Source organism: Camellia sinensis, chromosome 1, assembly GCF_055761805.1.
Source record: "Camellia sinensis isolate YWXY chromosome 1, ASM5576180v1, whole genome shotgun sequence".
NCBI lineage: Eukaryota > Viridiplantae > Streptophyta > Magnoliopsida > Ericales > Theaceae > Camellia > Camellia sinensis.
This window is the reverse complement of record NC_138961.1, coordinates 198,835,937-198,849,680: the sequence shown is the minus strand read 5'-3', so window position 1 is coordinate 198,849,680 and position 13,744 is coordinate 198,835,937. Positions and strand designations below refer to the sequence as shown.

The following is a 13,744-nucleotide window of genomic DNA, read 5'->3' as shown; positions in this document are numbered from 1 at the left end:
CATGCACTCCATAATTAGACTTTTTAGAGATCTTGGAAGTATTATAGTCACAAAATTCATATTTCATTTGCTATTTTGGACTTTTAGTTTCATAAGATTTAGACTTTTTGACTCTTTAAATTTTTGTATCTTTTTTGTATCCACGGAAGAGTAGCCTTGAAGATTGACTCTATCATCCAAGTATCCATATGTCCACATCAACTATTGGCATCAAGATACTTAGAAGAAAAAGACAAAACCTATAAAAGATAAGCCTCTCTTCAACGATCAACAAAATTCATATAAAAAAACGACAAGCAGTTATTTATGTCTATAACTAGTTGCGTCTGTGTGTAATTATATAAAATTTTACCCAAAAAAAAAAAAAATGTATATACAAAAATAAATGTATTATAGTGGCCCGCGCCTCAAACTGCCCTTTTCATCAACTATATGTTGAAGCTTACTTGTCCGTTTTTATTTTTTTGGGTGTCTTCGTGCCGTTCAGTTTCCCCAACCCTAACCTTAGTACTATCAGAGAAAGCGATGCGAGTCGATTTCTCATCTTTCTCTCTCTCGCCCAGGATGTAAGTTATTGATTTCCCATCTTTCACTCTCGTTTGATTAATTACAATTTTTGTTTTTCTGTTCTTCGAGTTCGCGCAGAGAATGTTAGTTTCGTTTTCCTTCTATCACTTTCACTCTCCAAATCCTCACTCTTCTCGGCGATTTTTTCTTATGAAACAGCGATTTCTATGGACAACCTGACTTTGGGAAGCCGATTAGGGTAAGAAAAAGTTCGTCGCAGTGCAATTCGATACCAGAATCGACGTTGATCTCGAGAGAAAACAAAGTCTGGTAATTCTCTGTTAACGTTGATATATCAATCTCTCTGTGGTGTATGCCAGTAGTTCTTTCCTAAATATCTTCAAATTTATATTTTCCATTATTTGATTTGTAGTTTTTGATTTTCTTAGTTATTATTGGTGTCTCGTGATTCTTTATTTAATGTTTTCTTTAATAAATTTTGTGAAATTGTTTGGTTTTCTTTTCATCTATACGATCTATACTTCTGTGCTTCTATACCATATAATAATGTCAGCCCTTAATTTAGTATGGACGAAATTAGAAAGTTGTGTATTGGGCTTTTTTCATTCCAAAACTTGTAGGTTTCCAATTAACTGTCAGGCCAATAAAGTAAAAGTGCACATTAGATGACCACTCCCTTCTAAGCACTCTATAACTGCTTGTTTCTATCTGCACTTCCATGATCTCAACATTGCGATGTTCAGTTTCTATGCACACTCTGTGTTCTTCTTCTATGCTTTGCTTTTTGCGACAACAACTACGCTCTGTTCGGAAACAAACTGAAGTGACTACCCAGCATGACTCCAAACCTTTTCTCTAAAACCATTAGGCTTCATTTGGTTCACTGGAATGAGTGGGAATGGAATGGAATGACCATTCCCTTGAAATAGTGAATGATGATTTCATTTGTAATGCATTTTGTCACTATTTTGTTAGTCAACCAAACATGAAAATAAACATTTTGATAGAATGATTATTCCATTCCGTTTCATTCCAATGAACCAAATACTACCTTAGTATCGTGGTTCTGAAACCCACTAATGATTTGAAAGTCATGGATGCATTGGATTTACAAACAAGGAAATACTCCACTAGAAAATTTGGATTTGTTTGTTTTTCTTTCTCTTTTAATTGCCTTTGTTTTTATGTTTTTCACCCTTCAATGGCAAGAAGTTTGGTTTGTAGAAGAAAAATATTAATGTTTACTCATTGTAAATATATGATTTGTGTGGTTTGATATGTTTTTGTGGTGAATCTGTAAATATATTAATTTGTAAGCTTGGAAGCATTCTATCATTCATTATTCATAATCTTTTTATCTATTACTCATTGGAACAATTAATTATATCACCATTAATTATAATTTATAATTTAACTAGCTAATGCAAATTGTATATTAATTAGTTGAATAGAATATAATTGCACACACATTGCGTGTGCCTTTCTCCCAATTTTTGTTTTTCCTTAATAAATGACATAGGAATCAGTGATGGTTTTTTAATTTTGTTACTTGGTAATTTTATATAAACTACTTGATTTTTGTAGTTTTTAATCTCATGTCACATTTTTTTGTTTAATATTTTTTCTATTATTTAATATATTTTCACAAAATATTTAGTTTTCTTTTGATAAATATCTTATTTGTTGCTTGATTTTCCTTTGTCTTTTGGTTTGCTTGTTTTCCAAGAAATCGTGAGGAAAGAATTCATTGCTTTTTGACTTCAATGCTTGAGGCTAGAAAAAAATGGACATCTTTTTCTCGTAGTCTCCATTGAGACTAAGTTTTTCTCTCAAATTTCTTTGCAATCCAAATTATAATCATAGTTTCTCTAATTATATTTTTGGAATTTTGTTTCGTTTTCTATATTTTTTCATTTTAATAGATAGTTTTGAAATTTATATAGGTGTCTTTTTGCTAATTTTGCATTTTTCTTTAATTATATGATATATGAATTGTTGCAAATTTATATAGTGGTAATTTGTTATTTGGTAATTTTATATATACTACTTGATTTTTGTAGTTTTTAATTTTGTCTTACAATTTTTTGTTTAATATTTTCTATATTATTTAATAAATTTTCTCAAATTATTTAGTTTCCTTTTTCTTTTAATAAATATATCTTATTTGCTACTTGATTTTCCTTTGTCCTTTGGTTTGTTTGTTTGCCAAGAAATCCTGAGAATAGAATTCATTGCTTTTGGACCTCAATGCTTGAGATTTGAAAAAATGGACTTCTCTTTCTAGCAAATCCCCATCGAGACTAAGTTTTTCTCTTAGATTTCTTCGCAATCAAAATTATACTCATAGTTTCTCATTAACTTTTCGGCATTTTGTTTCGTTGTTCATATTTTTTCGTTTTAATTGATAGTTTTGAAATTTTTGTGTCTTTTTGCTAATTTTGAATTTTTCTTTAATTATATGATATATGAATTGTTGCAAGTTGATATACAAAGTAATTTGTTACCTGGTAATTCTATATATACTACATGGTTTTTGAAGTTTTTAATCCTGTGTCACATTTTTTGTTTAATATTGTTTCTATTATGTAATAAATTTTCACAAGTTATTTAGTTTTCTTTTGATAAATATCTTATTTGTTATTTGGTTTTCCTTTGTTTTTTGGTTTGTTTGTTTGTTTGTCAAGAAATCTTGAGAAAAGAATTCATCACTTTTGGACCTTAATGCTTGAGGTTAGAAAAAATGGACATCTTTTTCTTGCAGTCTCCATTGAGACTAAGTTTATCTCTCAGATTTCATTTCAATCCAAATTATAATCATAGTTTCTAATTAACTTTTAGGTATTTTGTTTCTTTTTCCATATTTTATCGTTTTAATTGATAGTTTTGAAATTTATATAGGTGTCTTTTCGCCAATTTTGTGTTTTTCTTTAACTGATATATCAATTGTTGCAAGCTGATATACTTGGTAATTTGTTACTTGGTAATTCTACATATACTACTTGATTTTTGTAGTTTTTAATCCCGTGTCACAATTTTTTGTTTAATATTTTTTCTATTATTTAATAACATTTAACAAATTATTTAGTTTTCTTTTGATAAATATCTTATTTGTTATTTGATTTTCCTTTGTCTTTTGGTTTGTGTGCCAAGAAATCTTGAGAAAAGAATTCATTACTTTTGCGCCTCAATGCTTGAGGTTAGAAAAAATGGACATCTTTTCTCATAGTCTCCATTGAGACTAAGTTTGTCTCTCAAATTTCTTTGCAATCAAATTATAATCATAGTTTCTAATTAAATTTTTGTTATTTTGTTTCGTTTTCCATATTTTTTCGTTTTAATAGACAATTTTGAAATTTATACAGGTGTCTTTTTGCTAATTTTGCTTTTTTCTTTAATTATATGATATATGAATTGTTGCAGGTTGATATACTAGTAGTTTCTTACTTGGTAATTTTATATATACTACTTGATTTTTGTAATTTTTAATTTTGTCTGATAATTTTTTAGATTATTTAATAATTTTTCTCAAATTATTTAGTTTTCTTTTTAATTTAATAGATATCTTATTTGGTACTTGATTTTCCTTGGTCGTTTGGTTTGTTTGTTTGCATAGAAATCCTGATAATAGAATTCATTGCTTTTGGGCCTCAATGCTTGAGGTCAGAAAAAACGGACTTCTCTTTCTCCCAGTCTTCATTGAGATGAAGTTTTCTCTCTCATATTTCTTTGCAATCCAAATTGTAATCTTAGTTTCTAATTTACTTTTTGGTATTTTGTTTCGTTTTTCATATTTTATCGTTTTAATTAATAGTTTTGAAATTTATATAGGCGTCTTTTTGCAAATTTTGCGTTGTTGTCTTAAATTTTATGATATTTGAATTGTTGCAAATATATATTGCTAGTTTGTTACTTTGTAATTTTATATATATTACTTGATTTTTTTACTTTTTAATTTGTCTTAAAATTTTTTATGTATTATTTTCTATATTATTTAATAAATTTACCCAAATTATTTAGTTTTCTTTTTCATTTAATAAATGTCTTATTTCTTATATGATTTTTCTTTGTCATTTGGTTTGTTTGTTTGCCAAGAAATCTTGAGAATAGAATTCATTGCTTTTGGACCTCAATGCTTGAAATTAGAAAAACGGACTTCTTTGTCTCAGATTTCTTCGCAATCAAAATTATAATCATAGTTTTTAATTAACTTTTCAATATTTTGTTTCATTTTCCATATTTTTCCGTTTTAATTAACAATTTTGAAATATATGTTTCTTTTTGCTAATTTTGCATTGTTCTTTGATTATATGATCTTATGAATTGTTGCAAGTTGATATATTGGCTACTTGTTACTTGGTAATTCTATTTATATGTACTACTTGATTTTTGTAGTTTTTAATCCCGTGTCACAATTTTTGTGTTTAATATTTTTTTCAATTATTTAGTAAATTTCACAAATTATTTAGTTTTCTTTTGATAATTATCTTATTTGTTAGTTGATTTTCCTTTGTCTTTTGGTTTGTTTGTTTGCCACGATATCTTGAGAAAAGAATTCATTACTTTTGGACCTCAATGCTTGAGGTTAGAAAAAAACTGACTTCTTTTTTACTGTAGTCTCCATTCAGGCTAAGTTTCTCTCTCAGATTTCTTTGCAATCCAAATTATAATCATAGTTTCTAATTAACTTTTTGTTATTTTGTTTCGTTTTTCATTTTTTTCGTTTTAATTGATAGTTTTAAAATTTGTATAGGCGTCTTTTGCTAATTTTGTGTGTTTCTTTAATTATATGATATATGAATATTTGCAAATTTATATATTGGTAGTTTGTTACTTAGTACTTTTATATATACTACTTGATTTTTGTAATTTTTAATTTTGTTTTATAATTTTTTGATTAATGTTTTCTATATTATTTAATAAATTTTCTCAAATTATTTAGTTTTCTTTTTCTTTTAATAAATATCTTATTTGTTACTTGATTTTTGGTTTTTCTTATATGTACTACATTTTTGTAGTTTAAAATTGTCTTATAATTTTTTGTTTAATATTTTCTATATTATTTAATAAATTTTCTCAAATTATGTAATTTCCGTTTTCTTTTGATAAATATCTTATTTGTTACTTGATTTTCCTTTGTCCTTTGGTTTGTTCATATGCATAGAAATTTTGTGAACAAAATTTATTGCTTTTGGGCCTCAATGCTCGAGGATAGAAAAAACAGACTTCTCTTTCTCGCAGTCTTCATTAAGACGAAGTTTTTCTCAGATTTCTCCAAATTATAATCTCAGTTTCTAACTTACTTTTTGGTATTTGTTTCATTTTCCATATTTTTTCGTTTTAATTAATAGTTTTGAAATTTATATAAGTGTCTCTTTTTGCTAATTTTGCATTTTTTTCTTTAATTATATGATATATGAATTGTTGCAAGTATGCTGGTAGTTTGTGTTACTTGGTAATTTTTTATATACTACTTGATTTTTGTACATTTTAGTTTTGTGTTACAATTTTTTGTTTAATATTTTCTATATTGTTTAACAAATTTGCTCAAATTATTTAGTTTTCTTTTTCTTTTAATAAATGTCTTATTTGTTATGTGGTTTTTCTTTGTCCTTTGGTTTGTTTGTTTGTCAAGAAATCTTAAGAACAGTATTCATTGCTTTTGGACCTCAATGCTTGAGGTTAGAAAAAACAAACTTCTTTTTCTCGCACTCTATTGTAGAGAGGGTGATGTGATAACTTGTAGTGACTTTTTAGCTTTTTGGCTAAAATGTATAGTTGACCTAAGTTACACGGACGCGGGTACGAGGATCGGGTGCGGGTGCGTATCTAGGGGTCGGATATTTCAAAATTAAAAATTAAGGATACGTGGATATGTATCCAAATTTGGATACGGGTACGGGGATACGTTAAATATATATATATATTTTTTAAATATAGTTATTAAGATGAGTTACGTTATACAAATAACAAATAATTATTTTACATATATGCGTTTATTTATTTTTATTAATATATATAAGTATATATTATCTTATAAATATATTATATATTATACAATAATTATTATATAATATATAATAATAATTGTTATTATTATAGTTATTATAATAATAGTTATTAACTATTATTATTTTATATAGATATATACCTATTATTATTTTATATAGATATATACGAATATAGATTAGAATAGATATATACGAATATAGATATGAATCAAGAGACAGGGACGAGAGAGAGAGAGAGAGAGAGAGAGAGAGAGAGAGAGAGGGAGAGAAGCGCAACAAAGGAAGCGATCGATCGCGATTGCGATTGCGATTGCGAGGGAGAGAGAGAAAGCGAGACAGAGAGAGAGTCGTTTGGGGGTGTTCGGCTGTTCGATCGACTGACAGCGCTTCGATCTTCACCTGGATCGCTGGATGGAGCTTCGACTGGTGGAGCTTCGACTGGTGGAGCTTCGACTAGATCATTCGACCAGGTAATCTCTTGCTCTCACCTCTTTCATTTCTTTTGCTGTGTGCCGTGTCCGATAGAGAATAGACGAATCCGACACAGATCCCACACCCGCACCCGTGTCGTGTCGTGTCGTGTCGACACGGGTACTTCGCCCCAAAGTGGCGAGTCCATGTAACACAGTAGTTGACAAATGAGGCCTGAGACTAAGTTTCTGTCTTAGATTTCTTCGCAATCAAAATTATAATCGTAGTTTTTAATTTACTTTCTGGTATTTTGTTTTGTTTTCCATATTTTTTCGTTTTAATCGACAGTTTTGAAATTTATACAAGTGTCCTTTTGGCTAATTTTGCCTTTTTCTTTAATTATATGATATATGAATTGTTGCAAGTTGATATACTAGTAGTTTCTTACTTGGTAATTTTATATATACTACTTGATTTTTGTAATTTTTAATCTCATCTCACAATTTGTTGTTTAATATTTTTCTCAATTATGTAATGAATTTCACAAATTATTTAGTTTTCTTTTGATAATTATCTTATTTGTTATATGATTTTCCTTTTGTCTTTTGGTTTGTTTGTTTGCCAAGAAATCTTGAGAAAAGAATTTATTACTTTTGGACCTTAATGCTTGAGGTTAGAAAAAAGAACGTCTTTTTTCTAGCAGTCTCCATTGAGACTAAGTTTCTCTCTCAGATTTCTTTACAATCCAAATTATAATCATAGTTTCTAATTAACTTTTTGTTATTTTGTTTCGTTTTCCATATTTTTTCGTTTTAATTGATAGTTCTAAATTTTTTGTTAGTGTCTTTTTGCTAATTTGACGTTTTTCCTTAATTATATGATATATGAATTGTTGCAAGTTGATATACTGGTAGTTTGTTACTTGGTAATTCTATAAATACTACTTGATTTTTGTCATTTTTAATTTTGTCTTACAATTTTTTTTTAATATTTTCTATATTATTTAATAAATTTTCTCAAATTATTTAGTTTTCTTTTTGTTTTAATATATATTTTATTTGCTGCTTTGTTTTCCTTTGTCCTTTTGTTGGTTTGTTTGCCAAGAAATTTTGACAATAGAATTAGTTGCTTTTGGACCTCAATGCTTGAGGTTAGCAAAAACGGACTTCTCTTTCTTGTAGTCTCTATTGAGACCAAGTTTCCCTCTCTGATTTCTTCGCAATCAAAATTATTAGTATAGTTTCTAATTAACTTTTCACTGTTTTGTTTTGTGTTTTGTATTCTTTTGTTTTAATTGTTAATTTTTTTAAAAAAAATTTAAGTGTCTTTTTGCTAATTTTGCGTTTTCCTTAATTATATGATATATGAATTGTTGCAAATATATATACTGGTAGTTTGTTACTTGGTAATTCTATATATAATAGTGTTTTTTTTTTTTTTTTTGTAGTTTTTAATCCCATGTCACAATTTTTTGTTTAATATTTTTTTCTATTATTTTTAAATTTTCACAAATGATTTAGTTTTCTTTTTGTTTTAATAAATATCTTATTTGCTATTTGATTTTCCTTTGTCTTTTGGTTTGTTTGTTTGCCAAGAAATCTTGAGAAAAGAATTCATTACTTTTAGACCTATAGAAAAAACGAACATGTTTTGTAGTAGTCTCCATTGAGATTAAGTTTCTCTCTTAGATTTCTTTACAATCTAAATCATAATCATAGTTTCTAATTAACTTCTTGGTATTTTGTTTCGTTTTCCATATTTTTTCGTTTTAATTGATAGTTTAAATTTAAGTGTCTTTTTGCTAATTTTATGTTTTTCTTTAATTATATGATATATGAATTGTTGCAAGTTGATATACTGGTAGTTTGTTACTTGGTAATTCTTTATGTACTACTTGATGTTTATTGTTTTTAATTGTGCCTTACAATTTTTTGTTTAATATTTTCTATATTATTTAATAAATTTTCTAAAATTATTTAGTTTGCTTTTTGTTTTGATAAATATCTTATTTGCGGCTTGATTTTCCTTTGTCCTTTGGTTTGTTTGTTGGCCAAGAAATCTTGAGAATAGAATTCATTGCTTTTGCACCTCAATGCTTGAGGTTAGAAAAAATGGACTTCTCTTTCTCGCAGTCTCTATTGAGACCAAGTTTCTCTCTTAGATTTTTTCGCGATCAAAATTATAATCATAGTTTCTAGTTAACTTTTCGGTATTTTGTTTCGTTTTCCGTATTTTTTCGTTTGAATTGATAGTTTTAAAAAAAATTTAAGTGTATTTATGCTAATTTTGCATTTTCCTTAATTATATGATTTATGAATTTTTGCAAATATATATACTGGTAATTTGTTACTTGGTAATTCTATATATACTAGATTTTTGTAGTTTTTAATGCAATGTCACAATTTTTTGTTTAATATTTTTTCTATTATTTTTTAAGTTTTCACAAATGATTTAGTTTTCTTTTTGTTTTAATAAATATCTGATTTGCTATTTGATTTTCCTTTGTCTTTTGGTTTGTTTTTTTGCTAAGAAATCTGAGAAAAGAATTCATTACTTTTGGACCTCAATGCTTGAGGCTATAGAAAAAACGAACATGTTCTCCATTGAGACGAAGTCTCTCTTGGATTTCTTTACAATCCAAATTATAATTATAGTTTCTAATTAACTTTTTGGTATATTGTTTCATTTTCCATATTTTTTCGTTTTAATTGATAATTTTGAAATTTATATGATACTTTTTTTTTTGTTGCTAATTTTGCGTTTTTCTTTAATCATAGGGGAATTTTTTTTTTTTTTTAAGGTCTTTGATATTAAGACTTTATAAGATAAATGATGTACAATATTGTCATGTAGTAGTTGGGATATCTCAATATTTTCATAGAGAAATTTTGCATTGACACAGAAATTTCAATTTTGATAGAAAAATTTTGAATTTCTCTGGTATGATCATAGAAAAATTTTATCGAGAGACCTTAGTTGATAAAAAAAAACATATTGCACCTCTCCTACTATCCAAAGTTATGTCTCATTAATTTTCCCTTAATTATATGATATATGAATTGTTGCATATATATATTGGTAGTTTGTTACTTGGTAAGTTTATATATATTCTAAGAAGCATGGATACGGACACGTGACACGACACGAATACGACACGGACACGTCGACACGTTAATTTTAAAAAAATGCAGGACACGACACGTGGAGGACACGCATGAAATATATAATTTTATATATTTATTATATATTATATATATGAATATATCATTCAAAGATAATAAAAAATACAATATAGCACTATTTCCTATAAATTTATATGATTTTTGTTTTATTATTGTATGTTAAGTTGTTTTGTTCAAACTTATAATTAGTTTCACATATGTATAATCAATAGACGCAGGTGTTTAAACAATTGACACGTGTGTCCTCCAAGTGTCCAAAGAGCGTCCGGGTCTTTAAAAATATTTAAAAAATAGGACACGTTTTGAAGAGTATCGGACACGTGTCCTAAGAGTGTCCAAAGAGTGTCGGTGTCCGACACGGACAGGACACGGATACGTCACCTTCTTAGAAGTGTCCGTGCTTCTTAGTATATATTACTTGATTTTTGTAGTTTTTAATTTGTCTTGCAATTTTTTGTTTAATATTTACTATATTATTTAATAAATTTTCTCAAATTGTTTAGTTTTCTTTTTATAATAAATATATCCTTTTTTTTTTTTTCTTTCTTGAGGTTAGAAAAAATGGACTTCTCTTGCTCGGAGTCTCCATTGAGACTAAGTTCTCTTGTAGATTTCTTTACAATCAAAATTATAATCTTAGTTTCTAATTTACTTTTTGGTATTTTGTTTCGTTTTTCATATTTTTGCATTTTAATTGATAGTTTTGAAATTTATGTAGGTGTCTTTTTGCTAGTTGTGTTTTTCTTCAATTATATGATATAGAATTGTTGCAAATTTATATACTTGTAGTTTGTTACTTGGTAATTTTATATATACTACTTGATTTTTGTAGTTTTTAATTGTCTTATGATTTTTTATTTAATACTTTCTATATTATTTAATAAGTTTTCTCGAATTATTTACTTTTCTTTTTCTTCTAATAAATATATCTTGTTTGTTGTTTGCTTTTCCTTTGTCCTTTGGTTTGTTTGTTTGCCAAGAAGTCCTGAGAATAGAATTCATTGTTTTTGGACCTCATGCAAGAGGTTAGGAAAAATGGACTTCTCTTTCTCACAATCTTTATTGAGACTAAGTTTCTCGTTTAGATTTCTTCGCAATCCAAATTATAATCGTAGTTTCTAACTAACTTTTCGGTTTTTTGTTTCTTTTGTCATATTTTTGTGTTTTAATTGATTGTTTTGAAATTTATATAAGTGTCTTTGTGCTGATTTTGCATTTTTCTTTAATTATATGATATATGAATTGTTCCTTAATTTGACTAATCAAATGGCCGTTAATAAAGTCGAGTGGAGAAGAAGGATTCATTTAGACAATCCCATTTGATGGGACTTAAGGATTGGTTTGGTTTGGTTTGGTTTGGTTATGAGTTGTTGCAAGTTGATATATACTGGTGATTTGTTACTTGGTAATTCTATATATACTACTTTGTCTTTTGAAAAATATTTTTTTTGTTGCTTGAGTTTCCTTTGTCTTTCGGTTTGTTTTTTGGCCAAGAAATCCTGAGCAAAGAATTCAGTACGTTTGGACCTCAATGCTAGAGGTTATGAAAAATGGACTTCTCTTGCTTGCAATCTGCACCATTGAGACTAAGTTCCTTTCGTAGATATCTTTGCAATGAAATTTATAATCTTAGTTTCTAATTTGCCTTTTTGTTTTTTGTTTAGTTTTTCATATTTTTTTGTTTTAGTTGATAGTTTTGAAATTTATGTCTTTTTCCCATTTTTTTTTTTAATTATATGACATATGAATTGTTGCACATTTATCTGTGATACTTGTCTAATTTGGTAATTCCATATATAGTACTTGATTTTTGTAGTTTTTAGCCTTGCCTTACAATTCTTTGTTTAATATTTTATCTATTATTTGATAAATATCTTATTTCTTGCTTTATCTATGTTTGGTCAATTGAGTTTGTGTTACCATTATATTTGAAGCTTCAGTTTGCTTTGACCTAGCTTACTGTTGAAATTCTTTGTTTCTTTTGTAGCTGTTTTTCCTTTTTTCTTGTATTTATTTTTTTGTAAGCAAAATTGATGCTTAAAAGATTATAAATTGTAATAACACTAAAAACTGCCTTTTTGGCTTGTTTGCAGTGGGTTCACCTATTAAAAACCAACATGGTGGCTGATAAGTGAAAATTGATATTTGGTAGACAATTTTTTAATTTGAGATATCCTTATGCCTGATTGAGTATTACCCTTTAATTAATACATGTAATATGGTTCCTATTGGGGTATCATTTTCGTAGTAGATTAATTGTTTAGATATTTGGATATAATTTGATGTGTCATCAATGTGTGAGTTAAAAATATGAAAGGTGGTGGGGTCTTTTAAACTATATATTTATATTCAAAATTTGATCACTATAGTGGGACTGTAATTTTTTTTGGAGGGTCCCATTTATGAAAAAGGATAACTATAGGATTTGGTACACTCCTTGATGCCATATTTGCTGTGCATAATAGGTATAGGATTTGCTACGAGGACTGAGGAGGGAAAAAAAAATAAAAGTATGGTTTATTTGTTTATTAAAAAGGAGGATGTTTAGACTAATCTGTAATCATGTAACATGGGATGAAACCATGTTTGCTGAGTAGATCTTGAGCTGATGGTCTTAAGCTGTGTAATTTTCACAAAGTCAAGATTGTTTTCTTTATATCTAATGTTGTTATTTTGTTAGTTTTTTTTCTTCTGAACCCAAATTTTGCTTGGTTTGTTGTAGCTTTGTTGTGTCAAGATGTTGGTTGTTTGATTTATTTTCTTTGGTTTTTGTTATATTTGCTCTCAATCGTTGGTTGGTGATAATCTTCTAGAGAGTGGTGGTGTTCTTCCCACTGATCATTGGTGGTGATAATCTTCAATGGTGTGGTGTATTTCCCACAGGGCCAGTCACTTGGGTTGCAAAGGATGGCTTCTCTTTCCTGGTAAATATAATCTTGTTTTTGCACATTTTTTAGCTTCATTTGAATTTGGTTTAAAAAATTTCTCACTATAACATGTTTACATGATTCATTCATTTGGTCCAATTACTTCTCAATGATAGAATCATGAATTTTCTATTGTTTTTGCTGTAAAACTATGAAAACAAGAGCTTAATGAAAACAACAGGTTTGAGGATCCTGAGTGTGGAATATCATCACCCCATGTGAGGGGTGATCCTCCATGTGCTGCATGAGCTGGCCATGTGATGCCAGCACACAAGATAGCTGGCCATATGCAAGGCCAGCCTCTCCATCTCCATTCTGATTGAGTATAAATGGAGGCTAAGGGGAGGGTTTGTGAGGGAGCAGAGCAAGCCACAGAGAGTGAGATATGTGAGGCGGAGAGACCGTCTCCCTCAGTGTGAGCGAGGGAGACGGGTGAGTGGGTGAGTGAGGAGAGTGTGAGCTCCTCCTCTATTGTAATCTTTCTGTAATATCTCCATTGTTATAGTGATAACCGGCTACTCTCCCGTGGACGTAGGCATTGAGGCCGAACCACGTTAAATATTGTGTCTCCTTGAGTGTGGGTGTGTTTTTCTGCATTAAATAATTTCTATAAGGTCTTGGGCGGGATCCCAAATCCCAACAATTGGTATCAGAGCCTCGTCGGCGGCGTTTCGAAACAAAAACAGTG

The 13,744-nt window shown here is 28.4% G+C and overlaps 1 protein-coding gene across 17 annotated transcripts in view; it reads left to right on the top strand.

The window, feature by feature from the left end:
• Positions 1–407: 407 nt before the first annotated feature.
• LOC114305456 (uncharacterized) overlaps positions 408–13,744 on the top strand; it is a 32,583-nt gene continuing 19,246 nt past the window's right edge. For 4 of the 17 annotated variants that reach the window (XR_014342477.1, XM_082892070.1, XM_082892082.1 and 1 more), the window contains exons 1-3: positions 411–566; positions 727–837; positions 13,013–13,053. Coding sequence is in view for 3 of the 17 variants with exons in the window: in XM_082892070.1 (XP_082748196.1) it covers positions 433–566; positions 727–837; positions 13,013–13,053 (286 nt within the window). In the remaining 14 variants the exon portion in view is untranslated. Of the gene's footprint in view, positions 567–726; positions 838–12,942; positions 13,054–13,744 lie in introns of all 17 variants that reach the window. The other 13 variants (XR_014342511.1, XR_014342491.1, XR_014342501.1 and 10 more) reach the window with 7 other exon arrangements.